Source organism: Fusarium subglutinans (genome assembly GCF_013396075.1).
Source record: "Fusarium subglutinans strain NRRL 66333 chromosome Unknown NRRL66333_c0000109, whole genome shotgun sequence".
NCBI lineage: Eukaryota > Fungi > Ascomycota > Sordariomycetes > Hypocreales > Nectriaceae > Fusarium > Fusarium subglutinans.
The window spans coordinates 62,694-78,594 of record NW_023502172.1 but is presented as its reverse complement, the minus strand read 5'-3'; the positions used below and the strand labels follow the sequence as shown (position 1 = coordinate 78,594).

Genomic DNA, 15,901 nt, shown 5'->3' with positions numbered 1-15,901 from the left:
ACAAGATTGATTGCTAGGTAATGTTGATAACGAAGTAGGTGACTTTATCGGCATGCCCGAACAGAAAATCACATACAAGAGAGGGGGAATGCTCTGTCCCATCTTCATATCTTCTCTCTTCTTCGTACTTGATGTCGCCGTCGTCTTCTCCTTGACAGATATCTGTTATTTATTTCTCTGATGCGTACGCTGCGATCTTAGACATTTTAGGAACTGCCTCCAAAATAACCGTACAGGAGCAACACCCCTTGTGCATTGTAGGCCTTGAGCAGAAACCACGAGTGTTAGCATAAGGTAGTCTTCTAGGTCAAAATCATTAGAAGAACCCTTTGTGACTGGAGTCCGTAAGCCCCTTCGTCGGTCGAATATTAGACAGAAGCATCAAGCTGATCTTTTCTTTCACTAGGTATCTCCTTTTTAGAAACAGGACTTTTGTTGGTATAATCAAAAGACTAATTCTAGAACCTGCGAGCTCTGGGCGCTCACTGTATGTCCCATTTCTGGTAGTCTCTACCTAAGCTGCCACTTGTAGAAACAAGTGACAGTTCTTGCCAGCTGCCAACGGCCGCCACCACAATCACCTCTATTCAACTTCTTTTCCAGACGCGCCCACAATTTCAAACGATAACAGAAAACTCCAGCAAACGAAAGAGGTCTACGTGTTTATTGTTCGGGGACCTCGCGGAAACCATTTTCTTCCTCTTCCTCTTATCTTCCTTCCTCTACCATAACTGCCCACTCTCCTTCTCATCTACCCTCCCACAAACACTCTCTACACCACCACTAAATCGCCATCTGTATACGAATATCAAGGACATTGCTTTTCTCTCTCTCGGGAGGCTTCTCCTGGCTGAAGCGTAATGAATATCTTTAACAAAGCCATTCGCCGCCGCCGCCGCCGTCGGTCTGACTATGATGTCGACCTATTGAGTGCTGCCTTCGGCCTCCCATTTCTGCGTGGTAATGGATCTGGAAACAACAGCGCTCGCCGTGTAGCAATCGACTACGCATCTGAATCTGAATCTGGTTCTGAATGTGACGATGCCAGTGAAGTTGGCTCCGAGAGCGCGTCTTCTTCGTCTTCTTTGTCTTCTTCGGATGATCGAGGAGGACGCCAACAACGTGGCTATGATACACCTGAAAGAGTCTCTACGTCTCGCGCACTTCCTCATTCGTCTCCTCATCCTTCCAAGAGATCCCCCAAGAGAAATAAACACCATCGTCGACATCTTGCCAAGTCATCACCTCGTTCAAGTCCCCGCAAATCGTCTCGTCGACGGGGATCTCGCTCGAGTTCTCGAAGATCGACCGTCGACATCATGAACAGTCAGCAACAGCCTGTTTCTCTTGTACGGCCTTCTGCGACATTTCCCCCTCAATTTCCCCTTCCTTTGTCGAAGCAACAGTATAATGTTGTACAATCGTCATCATTTCCTGTTCCTTCTTTGAGCCAGCCTCTCAGGGTCCCAGTATGTCAACCCTTTCCTCAGCAACCAATGTATTATCATCACCAGATCAACTACGTTCCGCACCAGCCATCTACCCTGATGCAAGTTCATCCAGCTCAGTATATTGCGCCTATTTCACAACCTGTCGCAGCACGAACTCCTGTGTCTGATCAGGCACCGACGATCTCCATGCCTCCGGCGGGTTTCAAAAACACCTTGAACTCAGCAGGGGAAGGGAGTGGGCGCTACCAAAAGCCTGGCAATCAGGGAGACACCAAGGTTTCCGGCCCGTTGACAAATGAAGTGCAACGCCTACAGAAGCATATTGAAGCCAAGATGACTGACTTGGCCGAGGAGCCAAACAGCAGAATCTTGCGTCGCGACCTCCGCCGTCTTCAAGACAGACTGAATCTTGCCCTCAACAAGGCTATCAGAGCAAGCAAAAATTCTCACACAAGACAAGTGTCGCTCTCCACTCTCAGCGGCTTCTCTCAACCAGCCCCTGATAATACGACCACACAGGAAAAAGACTTTCAGCAGAGCCGGAGGCGAGAGCAATGTGGCCAACGAGATGTGAGTCCTCAGCGCATCGAACGCCATCACGTTTGCACGGAGTGTGGAAACACTCGGTCAGCGCTCTACCACAAGAAGTTTCCTGTTGGCCCAGGACCATCCACTAAGATAAACCTCTGCGAAAGCTGCCGAGAGATGGAATACAAAAGAGGTGTCGTTCGTCAATACCACTTCTGTTCCAATTGTGGAAGCGCGAGGTCCAAGGCATTTCATGCCAAGCACCCAGTCTTTCCGGGAGAGCCAATCTTCACAAACTATTGCGATGCCTGCGTCCTGGAGTTCCACTACAATGGAAGTCTGGCAGACGACTCTGTAATTGGACTGGTATGCCAACCGAATATCGTGAACATCAGATAACAGCTAACATGCAGTAACAGGCCCCCAGACTGAAGGACCACATAGCCAGGCGAGCTGCCATTCAGAAGGAAGATGACATGGATTCTCTGACTGTGAATCGCCATCGGAATCGTAAGAGAGGGGAACCGAATACCTCCCTTGACCACAACGAGACCACCGAGTACGACAAACAGGCTCCCACAGTCGAGAAGGTCCGTGGAAGGCGTCCTGAACCACGAGAGCCCAGAGGTACTGTCATTTCCTCACAGTCTTCTTACTGTCCTTCGAGAAACACGGGGTCCTCCGGCCGCCGAGCAGAGCGGAAGTCATCGGGAGATACTAACACTGATCCTCCTCCTCCTTCCCCTCAGAAGGAAAGCGAAAAGCGCTCTCGGAATTACCAGGCACCATATGTTGAAGACTCGGTTTCGACGGCTCACTCCAAAGGGGATATGCACATTGATAGCCATGAAGACGAAATGGCTGGCCAGAAGTCTGCGAACAAGGTTTACGAGCCATGGAAAACTCTTCCGCATGACTTTATTCTTAAGTCCGCAATGGCCAGTGATCGGTCATCTTCAGACGGCTCCGGGAAAATCCAAGATGCCACAGAAAAAGAACCGCGTCGACCGCGCGAGAAGTCTCTTGACTCTGATCGATCTGACCCGAGCTCCTCCAAGTCTTCCGGTAGTAAGACTGTGAGGTTCAAGAAGTCTGTTGATGTTCGTACTCCCTTGACTTACGAGGGGGATACTGAGTTCTCGGAGCCTGAGTCTCCCACCAGAATGAGGCTCCCAGAATCCCCTCTCATCTCACGCAAGAAACCATCATATTACAACAGCTATTCGCCTGAAAGAAAGGTCACAGACAAGTACCTCCATCCTCACTATGGTCAATCTTCGAGAATTAGTTCGGTACCCAACCGCGAGAACTTGCGTACACCAGACGACTTTCGGCCAGGAGCACCTTCGAAGGGCTACTCCCAGGGTGCTTTCAGCAAAGATTTTGATAACGGCGGAGACTGGGATTCCTTTCGAAGTCCTGCGTACTCCTATGCAGATCAGTATACAGATGACAGCCCCTCGCATGAACGCCATGAGACAGACGAAGGATTCCAGGCGCCAATCCCCAAGTTTCACGACTACAGCTACCATGATGAGTGCATGGAATCCACTGCATCTCTCCCATCCCGTATGTCTTCAGGGAGCGTGTTTTCATCCTTCTTCAAGAAGACAAAGAACAAGTCATCTTCCGTTCCCCTGGGCGATCGAGCAAGCTCATACCCCTCAAGTCACAACTTTAACGAGACTGCCAGAGACAATTAGGAACGATTTGGCCCTCGCAGTTTCACTGACAGCCAGACAACTCCATGTCCTCAGCAATCTAGATGCTCGTCAAACATTTTTACTGCCTCATCTACGGATCCTGGCTCGTGCAGTTTCATCGACAGGGATTCAACTCTTGACAAGACTAAGTGTCAAGCCAGTGGCAACCCCTATTATACACCTCGCCAGCACAGCTTTCCAGAATTCGCCTACTGCACTTCTTCTGTTAGATCTGATAATTCACCAAAGAAAGAGCACGCGGGCAAGCAAAGCTCGCCCGCCCAGTCAGACACGTCTGTATGGAAGAATGCATTTGATCCTATCCCAACAGTTGAGGAGGCGAGCATTGCTGATGACTCCCACGAGAGTGCATCTGACCATATTGGTGAGTCTTGACTAAAACTAATGCTGTCAATCTTACCGACTGACGCTCTAGTCTCGCAGAGTACAAACTTATCGTAGAGACCGCTTCTTCACTCGTCGAGGAAGACGAAGAAGTATCTCCTGGTCCAGATTTCAACAAGTTTCATGAAACTCTCCAGAACACTTCTTTTCATGATACATCGCCTTTTCAGCCTTTTATAGATGGCATAGCTGTCTAAAACTTGATAACCACCAGCATGCTTTCATAAGGCATCGCCACACTTTCACTTGAGCCTAGTGATTAAGCTCCCGAACGAGAAGATATGTGGAAATGAACCTTTTGGGAACAAAATGTATGAATGTTGGATGCATGTGCATCGACCTCTGGATGATTGGATCCGGATGATGAAAAGTTGAAATGAGGTCGGTTACGAGAAATGATTATGATTTGTATGAAGGAGGATTATGATTGTATGACAAGCGCTTTCTCGGTTAAACCTGCTATTGTATTATCACCTGGAGATAGAATGACTTGATGCCTGATGTGTTATGCACTGGCCCTCAACATGTGTTTCAATGGTGAGGTACGGACAAACTTGTTCAACTTGTATAATGCCAATCATTTTCCGTCACAGCTAAGATATATCAGTCGTATAAAAGGAGAGATGTGCAAAGTCTTCAATTACAAGATATATCATTTTCTATATTGTATGTTCTGCATTTTCCCACATATACTCCTCCAAGATGCCATGATAGCAGCATCTATCTCCATCCAGATAAGCCCCCTTTCGCCGAGAAGAATCACGAATCTAGCTGTAAGTAGCATTCGCCATTCCCATGGTTTCCCATAGTACCAGCAATTCTCGTGCTTAGCCCATATGCCCGTCAAAGATGCCAAGGAAAAAGAAAAGAAATCATAACTCCGTGTCCGTGGCAACAGTTCAAGGACTGGAGACTTCAGTAAATATGTACAAACCCTCCTCTCGCAAATCATATATATGATGCGCTTCGTCACTGGATCGAGAGGTTGTTGTCAGAGCTCATGTGAAACATCAGAGGTTCACGATAGTTACTCGTTCCGAGTGCGCTTGCTGGTGAAGCCATTCGCGACAAAGGGGTTTGTCGAGAGTCAAGATAAGCGATGGCCTCCTTTCGCTTCTTCTCAAAAGCACGACTTCGTTCTTGTTCTCTTTCAATATTTTCTGTACGCTCCCAAAGATCAGCGTTGATTGCATCCTTAATCTTCTTCTTCTCAATGGCCTCCTTGATCCTCTTCTCTGCCTTCAGACACGCAGTGTCAAGCTTCTGGGAGAGTGATGGAGATGCGAGTTGTAGGCCTTGATTCCCCTCACGCGCCTGTGAAGAAGCTCCCCAGAAACACTGGAATACGAGCTTCGTCTGCGTGCTCTTTCTATCGCCCCATATCATCACTGTGTCGCCGTTCCAAATTCGAGCCCAATGGTGTGAGGGGCCGCTGTGGTTCTTGGCATCAGAAGAAGCAAGTTGGTAACCATTGATGCTGATACCAACAGATGCTTTGGTCGAGATGTAAAACCCATACTCGTTTGGGTCTCCAGCATCTCGAAGCCAAGGAGGAGGGACTTTATCAGGATCCTTTGAAGGGTCAAAGGTGCCATCTTCTTTCCAGAGTAGCAGTTTAAACGCATACTTCGGCACTCGAGATTCTTGTATATCTCTGAAGACCACAGTATTTGCCGGGCCACGGCCGAATGACACCAAAGTATCTTTGATAGGAATACTAATCCCAGAGACACAGGACTCATGATGAGACTCAAGCACGCCAATGGCACGTCTATTGAGCTCATCTTCCTGAACCGGGACAATTATCTGCGTGTGCGTAGGCATGGTGTCGGGAATCTGAGAGTTCTCAAGCGGGGCGGCAGTCGGAGGAAATTCCAGGGGCTCATCGGCCGCTGTGTCCTGGGGTGTCCGCGAGCTTCGTCGAGCTTGGTTGATTTGTGACCCGGCTTTGGAAACGGGGGAGAAGTACTTCATCGCAAGATCCCATAACGGCGATTTTCCGGGCTCGAATTTTTCATTCCTTGCTGCCGCACCCCGCTCGAAAGCTTTGTGTTGCAAATGTGTGAGCTCCGGGTAGTCGAAGTGCCACGTTGTTTTGTCTTGCTCCCAGAAACACGTCTTGTTGTAAGGCTTGTCGATTTGACGCCCTGAAGCTTGCTTCTCGGCAGATGGTACTTGCACCAGCAGTTTGTACTCTTCAAGTACGTCATGTGCTACATCTTCAATATTACCTTCTGACTTAAGTCTTTTCATTGTAGGCTTTCCTTGGGGTGTGTTGTCGAACTCATCGCTTGTGTCATATGACGAGGGTTTTCGTTTACTAGTATTGAAGTCTGCCGATTGCAGAGAATAGCGCGATGGCCCGGGGCCTTGCAGTTTTGGCTCATTCCCACCGAGGCTCTGTGACGCCACGTCCTCGACAAGACTCTGAAGTTGGTCCTCAGACTGATTCTGTGCCATTGAAATGTTATTCTGGCGATATGTTCGGCGATTCCTGTTCCTGGGCGTGACCAAATCGTCCGATTGATATGCTTCATCTTCATCCTTCCGGAGGATTTCAGTTTCGTCTCCGCTATGGTTGCTGCTGTCCTCGAGATTGAGATAATCTTCCGGGATAACTCCTGAGCTACCAATCGCCGAGACGCCAACTTCTCCGAATAGTCTTGGCTGGTTCGCTTCTAGTGGTACCGTCGGGGTTTCTTGTTCTGACTCTTCGCCCATAGAGTCACTGACTCTATCTTCTTCGAACTGTCTAGGTTGCAATTGGGAAAAGTTGTCAAACATATCATCATCCGAAATCTCGTCAAAGGACTGTGAAGCGCTGATGATAGAGTCTTCGCCGGAAGACCATGGGTGGCTTTCGAGTTCTGCCACGGTTGCTCGGTTTTCTGGCCGGCGCTGGAGCATTCTGCAGAGGAAGTCAATAGCTTGCTCCGATACATCATTCCTCTGCAGTGGTGCAATGTTCAGCCGGGTGGTCATAATTTTGTGTAACAGCTCCGAGTAGCTGATGCCACTCTTGACAGGATAAGGAGGCGACGCAGTCAGAGCATAAAACAAGACCCCGCCTAGAGACCAGATGTCAACCGCGTGGTTGTATCTCTGGCCCGGTGGACGTCTCACCTTCTTTCCTCGACTACGTACACCGTCATCGTCGTACTCGGCATATTCTGTATACACCTCAGGCGCGCAATAAAGCAAGGTGCCACAAAACGTTCGCAGGAAGGTCTGTTCGCTGTCGACCATTTTCGATAAGCCAAAGTCGGTAAGCTTGAGATCAATTGGATTGAGTGAGTTTATGAGGATGTTGTCTGGTTTGACGTCGCGATGAGTGATGCTATTGGCGTGTAGATACCCCAAGGCACTCAAGAGCTGCCCTGACATGGTTCGAACAACATCCTCCCTCAGAGCCTTTTGGTCTGAGATGAGTTTTCCCAAATCGCCGCCGGGCACAAATTCCATGATGATGATCAGCAATCGGTCATCCCATTCAAAGTGCTCCATGTAGCGAACAATATGCGGCTTTTAAGTTGTGTTAGCAATGGAAGCGGGTAACAAGGCGCAGAACTCACATGCTTAACCCGCTGCATGATCTTCATCTCATTCTCTACCTTCTGATCAAGTACGCCGTTCTTGATAAAGCGGCGCTTTTCAATCTCTTTAGCAGCATATGGCAATCCGTCATACTTTGAGGTGACCCTGTGGACAACTGCGAAGGCACCCTTTCCGATCGAGCCGGTTCTATTATATTTTCCGGAGCCCGTCCATTCCCGTGTTGCGTCTCTTCTTTTAGACAACGTCTGAGGAGTACGCTGTGTTATCTCATTAGTCTCTTCTCTTTTGAGATTAGTCTGGGCAGGTTGTTTGAAGAGGTCAACGTGGCCGCCTGGTCCAGGCGTGATGGTTTCATTCTGGCGTGGTAGCCCATGACGTGTGAAGAAATCGTCGACTTTATCGGTATATGCTTGGTCATACTCATTATCACGCCTTGGTATACGGACTCGGAAAGTCAAGTCCCGGGCCTCCTTATGGAGATAGATCTTAATGATGGATCCAGAACTCAAAACCCACTTGCTAATCGGAGGGTCACTTCTTCCCTTGGCTTGAGGGTGGGAGGTTAAAAGGTGGTCATCCACAATGGTACCGTTGGTCGATTGGTCCTCAACCATGACAGTGCCATATTCGTTGACGTAAATCCGGAAATGAATGTTACTGATTCGTTTCAAGGGATCATTGACAAACACAACGTCGCATCGCACAGGATTTCGACCAAAGACAAAGCCGGCTTTCGGAGTCTTGAGGTGCGACGACAGACGGAGGATGATGGCATGGGTGCCGGTGCCGGTTGGATTGGCGAGAAACCGGGCTGCCTGGTCTTCCAAGGCATAGTCGGGTTCGACGCCATCTGCTTCGTCCTTTCCAATGATATGTGGGGAGTTTTCGCCGACCAGACGTTCGAGTTCGACACGGGCAGAATCAGAGTGTGGGTAGAGGACGCATATTATGTCGGAGATATCTTCGTCTGAGAAGCCTGAATTCTGCTTCCCAACACGGCGCGGATCCAGAACATTCTGCGTCGCTTCCAGAGGGAGGTCAGCTTGAAGAAGGGGGAAGCATTGGATAGATGGGCAGGCGTACCTTGCGTGGGCTCGTCGCCGTCCATTGGAGGGACTCGAGCAGCCTACGCTGCGAAGCAATGCAAGACTGTCGTAGAAAATTCCAACGAGGCCGAGTTGAGGCAAATCGTGAGATCGTACTAAAAAGTCGAGGCGATCACGGGCGCATCTAGCAAGAGGGTTGAAAGTCCTAGGCGCTGGTGTAGTTGGGGTAACAACCAGCCAAAAGTTTGTATGTCTCGGTGCGGTCGAGTCGAGACAACAGTTGTGCGAGTCTTGTATAAAGAAATTGCGTATGTTTGGAGGTAAGAAAGAAAAGAAGAAAAGAAACGAGACAGACAAGTGAAGAGTATCAAGAGTCCAAGAGAGGGGGGCAGGATAGAAAAAGAAACGACAAGGGACTTTGAGGTTCAAGTATTGGATGGGACGGCTGGGACGAGGGATGAGGGACGTCACGACCGACAGTTTCCATCCTCGAGTGTCAAGTCGCTACTGACGCTGGTTGGCTGATATCAATCGGAATCTGGATTAACGGCGTTGGCTGACCTATCAGACTGAGATTTAGCAAGGTGTTAGGCACCCTCTAGTGACCGCTTCTAGGCTGATAAATCCCCAAGAGAGCAAAGTCGCAGCGGGGAGAAGCCGTTTGAGTGCCGTTCATGATCACCAACGGGGCGGCGACCCCTTACCTCCACCGACTGACAGAGTGGAAACGGTCCCTCCAGACTTACTGTACGTCTCGGATGCCTCAGCAACCAGAGAGGGTTAAAAAAAAAAAAAGTCAAGCTCATCTGATTCAACAAAACAAGGTCACATCACGTTTCTTTTCTTGTAACACGGGCGCGTGAAAATGGTACTTGGGGCGCGTTCAGGTCACGCGCCTTGTCACTTCACTAACAATCACAGGCTATTAAGTACAAGAATCTACCTCAGTTCATCAGGCGCCTACCAACAATGCTTTGCCCTCGAGACTCGCCTCCAGAAACGAGCGGGTCGAGCAAAGTCACTGGACAGCGACGCCTGCCAAAGGTCTCAGCCTAGTTCACGCAGCGTCATCAACCAATAGATGACTTTCTTCTCAACTCTTGCTATCTACGTCATGATATTAGACAGAAATACAATTGAGTTTTGTTCGTTTCTTTTCTTTTCTTCAAGAAGTAAGAATTATATTTATCCCGGACTCTGTGTACCTTGTTTTAAGCGCCATCCATCATAGAACCTTACTTGCACCTTGGTCCTTACATACGCGGAATGTCAGTTGAAAGCACTATAATTCTTAGAAGAAAAAGAAATGTATGTTAGGCAGATTCAAAATGCATCTATAAACAAGTATGCTGCCCCTTCCAAAGGTAATGTAGTCCTTTTTTTGTATGCCCAAGACTATAACTATGCAATTGGTTTTCAACCCGCTGCCCCCAAATAAGCACGTCTTGCCAATTCCTGAACGCCATGTGATATATGCGGCCCCTTCATGTTTGCTCCAAATCGCTTCAATCATCCAAATATCCATGATCTTAGTCAAGTAGTGGTATACCTAGACCCTGCCCTGTCCGTTACTAAAACGCCTGTCCTTGATACTGGGGATGAACGTTTCGAGTGGTCTGCTGAGCTCCAGGCGATGGGCCGTATTGACCCTGAGGTGGTACGAAGCGAGGGTCGACCTGCTGCGCAGCCCGGAGTGGTCGCGAGAAACTGTTCGGCTGTCCAACTCCTCCCATCTGCTGAGTTGCCGGTCCGTACGGCGATCCACCGGGAGTGTACTGACCAGCTGGCTGGCCCATGGGGCTGTATGGGGGAATGTTACCAGCACCCATCATTGGCTGTTGATATCCCTGCTGGTAGTTTTGTTGTTGTTGAGCCTGCTGCTGGTACGAAATCTGTTGCTGTTGGGCCATATGCTGTTGCATCATTTGCTGCTGAGCCATTTGTTGCTGCGCCATTTGCTGCTGGTACGCCATGGCAGCCTGTTGCTGCTGACGCTGGCTGATCGCATGCTGGACTGCCTGGCTGTTCACTCCTTGCTTCATCTGTTGCTTTTCTCGTTCCCGGGCCTCGATAGCACCAACTAACCCTGATCCAGAGGAAGCTTGCCTCTGGTGGCCAGGCATAAAACTACCCTGGGAACCCTGTCTCTGATGTCCTGGCATACTGATCAACGGCTGGCCTGTGAGGCGGGCAACATGCTCCTGCTCCCGAGCACTGAGGTGGCTAGATGTTTCTCCAGAGCTTGCAAAGTTCAAGGTCGAACTAGCACCCCGCGATCCAGGTCGTGCAAGCAGATCAGCAGAACTGCTGCGAGAGTGGCGGCCGTTCTGAATAGCGTGTAGCATGTCAGAAGAACTAGTTCGTTTTATGCCTGGGCTGGGTGAGCCGCCCAAAGTGTTGCCGGATGCACTGCGAGCATGAGCTGCCCTTTGCTGCACAAACTCTTCGGGGCTTAACCCGTGTGCATTGCTCGGAGGAGTTGATGCGCCGGGCTGCCATGCCATGGTGCGCTTTGGATCTGGGGATTCCTTACGTCCTAGAGACCCCTGAGAACCCGAATATTTATGAGGTGGGGGCGTTGGTCCTTGACCCCCGGGTGTATGCGGTCTCTGTGATGAGCCGCCAGGAGTCAGAGCGCTGGGTGTTTTACTGCGGTCCTTGGTGGCTGCGTAATTAATGGTCGGGCCGAAATTGATATCTGGTATATCAAAGCCAGGGTCTCGAGGATCGGGCTCCTCAGCGCCACCGACAGTCTTCAGGACACCGGCTCGGGGCTTTGGTTCGCTGTATTGGTATGTATCTACAAAGTTCTTGAGGCTGCTGGTGGGAGAATTATCCTCATAATGACTGCTTTGGTTGCTCATGTGGCTTTCTTGCCTGCCTGGGGGTCCCGGCCGCCTCTCTGAGTTCGGTGTGCCTTGCCGAGGTGTCTGACGACCTTGATCGAACGCATAATGGTCAATTATCTCATTCGTGGTGATGCCACTGCTTCCCGACATAGTGTTTCCCTTGGAATTTTCAAAAGGCGCAGGTGGGGGCGGTCCGCCTGGCACAGGCTTTCGGTGGCCCATTGGTCCCGGTGGTCCATGAGGAGGTCCGGTAGGGCGATAACCCGGAGGTGGTCCAGGAGGTCCGGGGCGCCCTGGTCCGGGACGATAATTACCATGGGGGCCAGGTGGCGGAGGCATGTGGCCAGGAGGAGGACCATTGCCACGACCTCGAGGGTCTGAAGGTCTACGCCCATCAAAGCCAGGACCCCGAGGATCCGATGGTCTTCGTCCGTCAGGGCCAGGCCGTCGAGGGTCAGACGGTCGGCGGCCATCAGGGCCCATGTCAGGCCGACGGTTGGCATTTTGAGGATGGGGAGGTCGTTGTTGAGGTGGCATACCGGGAGGCATCGGAGATCGCCGTCCTTCTGAAGTTCCAGGACGGGAGTTAGGCCCGCGGCCATATGCACTAGGAGGCCCAAGCGGGGGCTGGGCCAGTGGCGATCGTGATCGTTGTTGGGATAAGTTTGCCGGAGGAGGAAGACTGTTGAAAGAGGGATCCTGATTCAGTGGGCTTAAAGCTTCACGCGAACGGTTGTCGTTAGCAGATATCCCTACGGAGTTGGCGTGTGGTGGCAGTACCGATGGTCCAGATCTTGCAGCGTCCACCTCATCCCCTCGTGGAGAAGGATTTGAATCGTTTTGGCCACCCAATCCTCCAGCTGTGGCAAGCTGGGCCAGAGTTGTGACAGAAAGCCTACTATTAGCCCGCCTAAGCTCAGGCGAATGATAGGCTCTGCTGACAGGGCGAGCCTGGGACCCGTGGCTAAAGGCTGGGGGTCGTGAGACTGGTTCAGGAGTATGCATCTGACGCATACCATCCAGGTCTTTCAGGGGAGGAGAGCCAGAGGGGGCTCGTTCATTCTGGTAAGCGGGACTCTCGTCACGTGAAGCTTGGTTATGGCGCGGAGCGCCAACCGGAGTTTGTCCACGTTGTGGCGAGCCTGAGTAAGGGCTATTACCATTGGTACCAGGACGGAGAGGAGGGCCTCCCAATTGGTTGGGGTCGGATGAGTTACGGCCATGTCCTCCGAAGGCAACCCTCGCAGGATCTGCGGGAGCTGAGTCTGTTCGAGTGCGATCAGTGAGAGAGAATGATCGCGAGGATCTGGTCGGGACTTGTTCATCCGAAAATCCGGCCTTGGGTTTTGGAGGTCCATCACCAAAGCTTAGTCGAACACTCTTTCGACTGTTGCTTCGAGAACGTGTCGTGGGTGCATCATCTACAGCATTCATGCGAGTGCCGGTGCAGTCCTTGAGCTTCTTTCTCCAATCTCTCTCGCCCCATCCAGAGCTACCATCCTCAAGAATGAGGTTGGAAACATCCAAATTCTCAAGATAACCATAGCGCCGGCTCTTAGGCATAGCAAACATGAGAGATCTGGAGTCAAGTGTGCTGGCAACAAGTCTACCAGGTCGGCCGTAAAGACCAAAGGTATCCCAGGTAGGAAAGAGGAAACGCAGCAGCATCTCGAATCCGCTGACAGCAGGGTGAGTTTCAGGCATGATGAAGACGAACCCTTCGGTAGACGAGGGGGGATCAGTGTGAATAGCAATGTTACCCTCAACTTTGAGTAAGGTCGACGCGTCAATCAATGACTTGGACTGGGGATAGATGGCATAGGCAGAGTAGGCGTCGGTGATGGTAGCGATTGGCTGCATCTTCTTCTGCTTCTTGCCATCCTTTCGCTGGTCATAGAACTTAACATCTCCCTTGAGTGTGGGCACAGGCGATCGATCGTAAGGAGACCTCTTCTTAAGCTCCTTCTGGAGTTTTGCATACTGCTTTTCGTCAGGAGGGGTGATAACACACCAGCATCGTCTCCAAGGTACACCAGCGCCGAATCGGACTCTAACCCATTCTTCGGTGGGGAATCGTGCCCTCTCCATGATGACACCAATATTGTTGAGCGATTTGCCCTTGCCTGCAATCAGAGCGCCAGTATAGGCCTCCTGCAGAGAGGAGTGCTCGAAAATAGCTAGTCGAATGCCAGCAGTCCATTGCAGCAGCGAGTGTCGCGAGTTGAAATGGAGGAGATATCTGTTTCTTCCAGCCGTTGAAATGCTCAGGATGTTCTGTAGCGGTTGCTCGTCTGAAGATCTTGTAGGCAGCGACTCGATCTGTGACGAAATTGTGTTAATCAAGTGTGAAGACATACTTGGCACGCGAGCGGGTTATTCACCATTTTGATTGAGGCATCTGTCAAGTTGATAAACTTAGGCAAGACTTCGCCGTCTTCGCCAGCTGCATCGAGTTCTGCGGCATCCCAGAGTGACAAGACGGTTCCCACAAGCTGGGCAAAACACTCTGTCCAGGTTCTATCAGGGTTGGGTTTGCCTTCTGTAACCGGCTTTGTTAGCTGAACATCCTTGCAGCACATGTGTAAATAGTTGAGTGTGGAGTAAACTTGGCGTCACAGGGGTGCAAGTGTGGAGGGGAACAAGCGGCAATGGAAGCTAGATCGAGCGTACGTGTATTCTGGTCATCGAGCTTGAGGAAATAACCCTCTTGGTACAGCTTGTTGGAATGGCTGTTGAGGAATGAAAAGATAGGCTGCAGTTCGGGGATCGTATCCTCCGTGATATCCATGATGGCTGGTTGATGAGCCAGGACCATGGACGGGGGTCGTGATGATGCAGCAGATGAGCTGCGTCTTCGGCGAGCAGAAGGTTCGATCGGGGAGCCGCCGTTTATGGGAGTGCCATAATCTGGCCGCGAAGGCGGTGTGTTTGGCCGAGAAATGTCGGTACTGACTCGGTGGTCGGGAAAGGGTTCTGTACCAGAGTTCGTCTTGCGATGCCCCGGTCTGTGAGGTGAATTTGACGGAGGAGAAGTTGAGGGTGGCGGTGTCTTTGTGCCCGCAGAGAACTGGGACATAAAAGAGAGGACTAAAGTATTGGCACCAACGAGTTAGTACGACAAGGACGGGATGAGGTGAGATGTTATGAACAGAATGGTATGCAGCCCCCTAGGGGAAGAGAGCCCGTCGCTCAGTCCCTTGAACCAAAAGAAACGGAACCCTAGATGAGCTAGCCAAGGACATTTTGGGCCACCACACGTCAACGCATAGTGGATGTCAAAGCCCCCGCCGTTCCGAGAGGTACCCATAAGCAGCCCCCCCTGGCTGTGGTTACAGGCGTAGAGCTGCCACCGTGCAGTGGGCATCCATCATGACATGGGCAAGCCCGCCTAGACTTAGACTGGGCCAACGCCAGGGCAAGGACCAGCGAACCACTAGCGCCGTCTTCTGTCTTGTCGGGTCGTAAAGCGACGCAACGCAACGTACGTGGCGGACGATCAAAGACAAGTCCAGAGCTGGAATGAGATTCACGAATGCACAATATTTGATGGTACGCACCTCGATTTCGACCCATTTTGTCCACAATGCTCGGCCTGCAACTGAAGAAATTTCTGAGACAAAAATATCAAGAAGAAGAAGAAAACAGGCCAATTAGTGCCCAGAAACCACAAACAGCGAAAGGGAGAGAGCTGTTAGGTCAGTAGTTGAACAGATCAACTGCGCAAGGGATGTCTCGACAGGTGTGAGGTGCGTCAGCCACAATACTGACGACAGTCTGGTACCGTAATTTCCAGACAAGCTTGTCTATAGCTGGGCATCCAAGATCAGGGCGAATCCAAGGTCCAGGAGTGAGGAGGAAAGAGGAAGAAAACAGGCCCTTGCGTGCGGGACGATTCAGATGTAGGTGAAGTGGGCGCTTCTTGTATGTGCGACTTTATTAGACTCTAGACTCCCTTTAGAACTCGGCGCCGGACTGTATCCATTCAAAGGTGGTGCTGCGGCGGGTGCGAAGCAGATTGCGGATGCAGATACGGATGCTTCGGGCGACTGACATGTCAGTCAGTACTTATTAACCGGCCAAGGATGACCAGCCCTGGTACAGCTGGTCGAGGTCAAAACTGTGGTGAACTACCGTAAAAGGAATTGCAGCAACTGAGCGAGCGACGAGTGAAAGTGACGAGAACCTAGTTAGACGATGCAAGTCTTGGCTCTGAATATGGGGATGGTCGGTAATTTCTTATATAATTTCGTGATTTCAGTGTAGGTACGTCAACACGCGGAAGCCGGCGTCGGCGGGCTTGAGAAAGATCGTCAGTCGGCGATGGCAATTGGATGCCAATGTCAATGTCAACGGCACTTTGTTAG

The 15,901-nt window shown here is 50.8% G+C and overlaps 3 protein-coding genes across 3 annotated transcripts; 1 reads left to right on the top strand and 2 right to left on the bottom strand.

Moving 5' to 3' along the window:
• Positions 1 to 860: 860 nt before the first annotated feature.
• Positions 861 to 4,284, top strand: FSUBG_8173 (uncharacterized protein; the record flags this gene model as incomplete). The annotated part of the gene is made up of 5 exons (XM_036686553.1): positions 861 to 1,469; positions 1,515 to 2,345; positions 2,399 to 3,548; positions 3,885 to 4,067; positions 4,127 to 4,284. The coding sequence occupies 5 exons, from the start codon at positions 861 to 863 to the stop codon at positions 4,282 to 4,284; spliced, it is 2,931 nt and encodes a 976-aa protein (XP_036536330.1).
• A 772-nt stretch (positions 4,285 to 5,056) lies between these two features.
• On the bottom strand, positions 5,057 to 8,750 carry FSUBG_8172 (serine threonine kinase; the record flags this gene model as incomplete). The annotated part of the gene is made up of 3 exons (XM_036686552.1): positions 5,057 to 7,609; positions 7,660 to 8,684; positions 8,726 to 8,750. 3 exons carry the CDS (start codon positions 8,748 to 8,750, stop codon positions 5,057 to 5,059), a joined length of 3,603 nt encoding a protein of 1,200 aa, XP_036536329.1.
• A 1,509-nt stretch (positions 8,751 to 10,259) lies between these two features.
• On the bottom strand, positions 10,260 to 15,110 carry FSUBG_8171 (uncharacterized protein; the record flags this gene model as incomplete). Its single annotated transcript, XM_036686551.1, has 5 exons — positions 10,260 to 13,856; positions 13,919 to 14,076; positions 14,208 to 14,604; positions 15,023 to 15,051; positions 15,095 to 15,110. The coding sequence occupies 5 exons, from the start codon at positions 15,108 to 15,110 to the stop codon at positions 10,260 to 10,262; spliced, it is 4,197 nt and encodes a 1,398-aa protein (XP_036536328.1).
• Between the last annotated feature and the right edge of the window lie 791 nt (positions 15,111 to 15,901).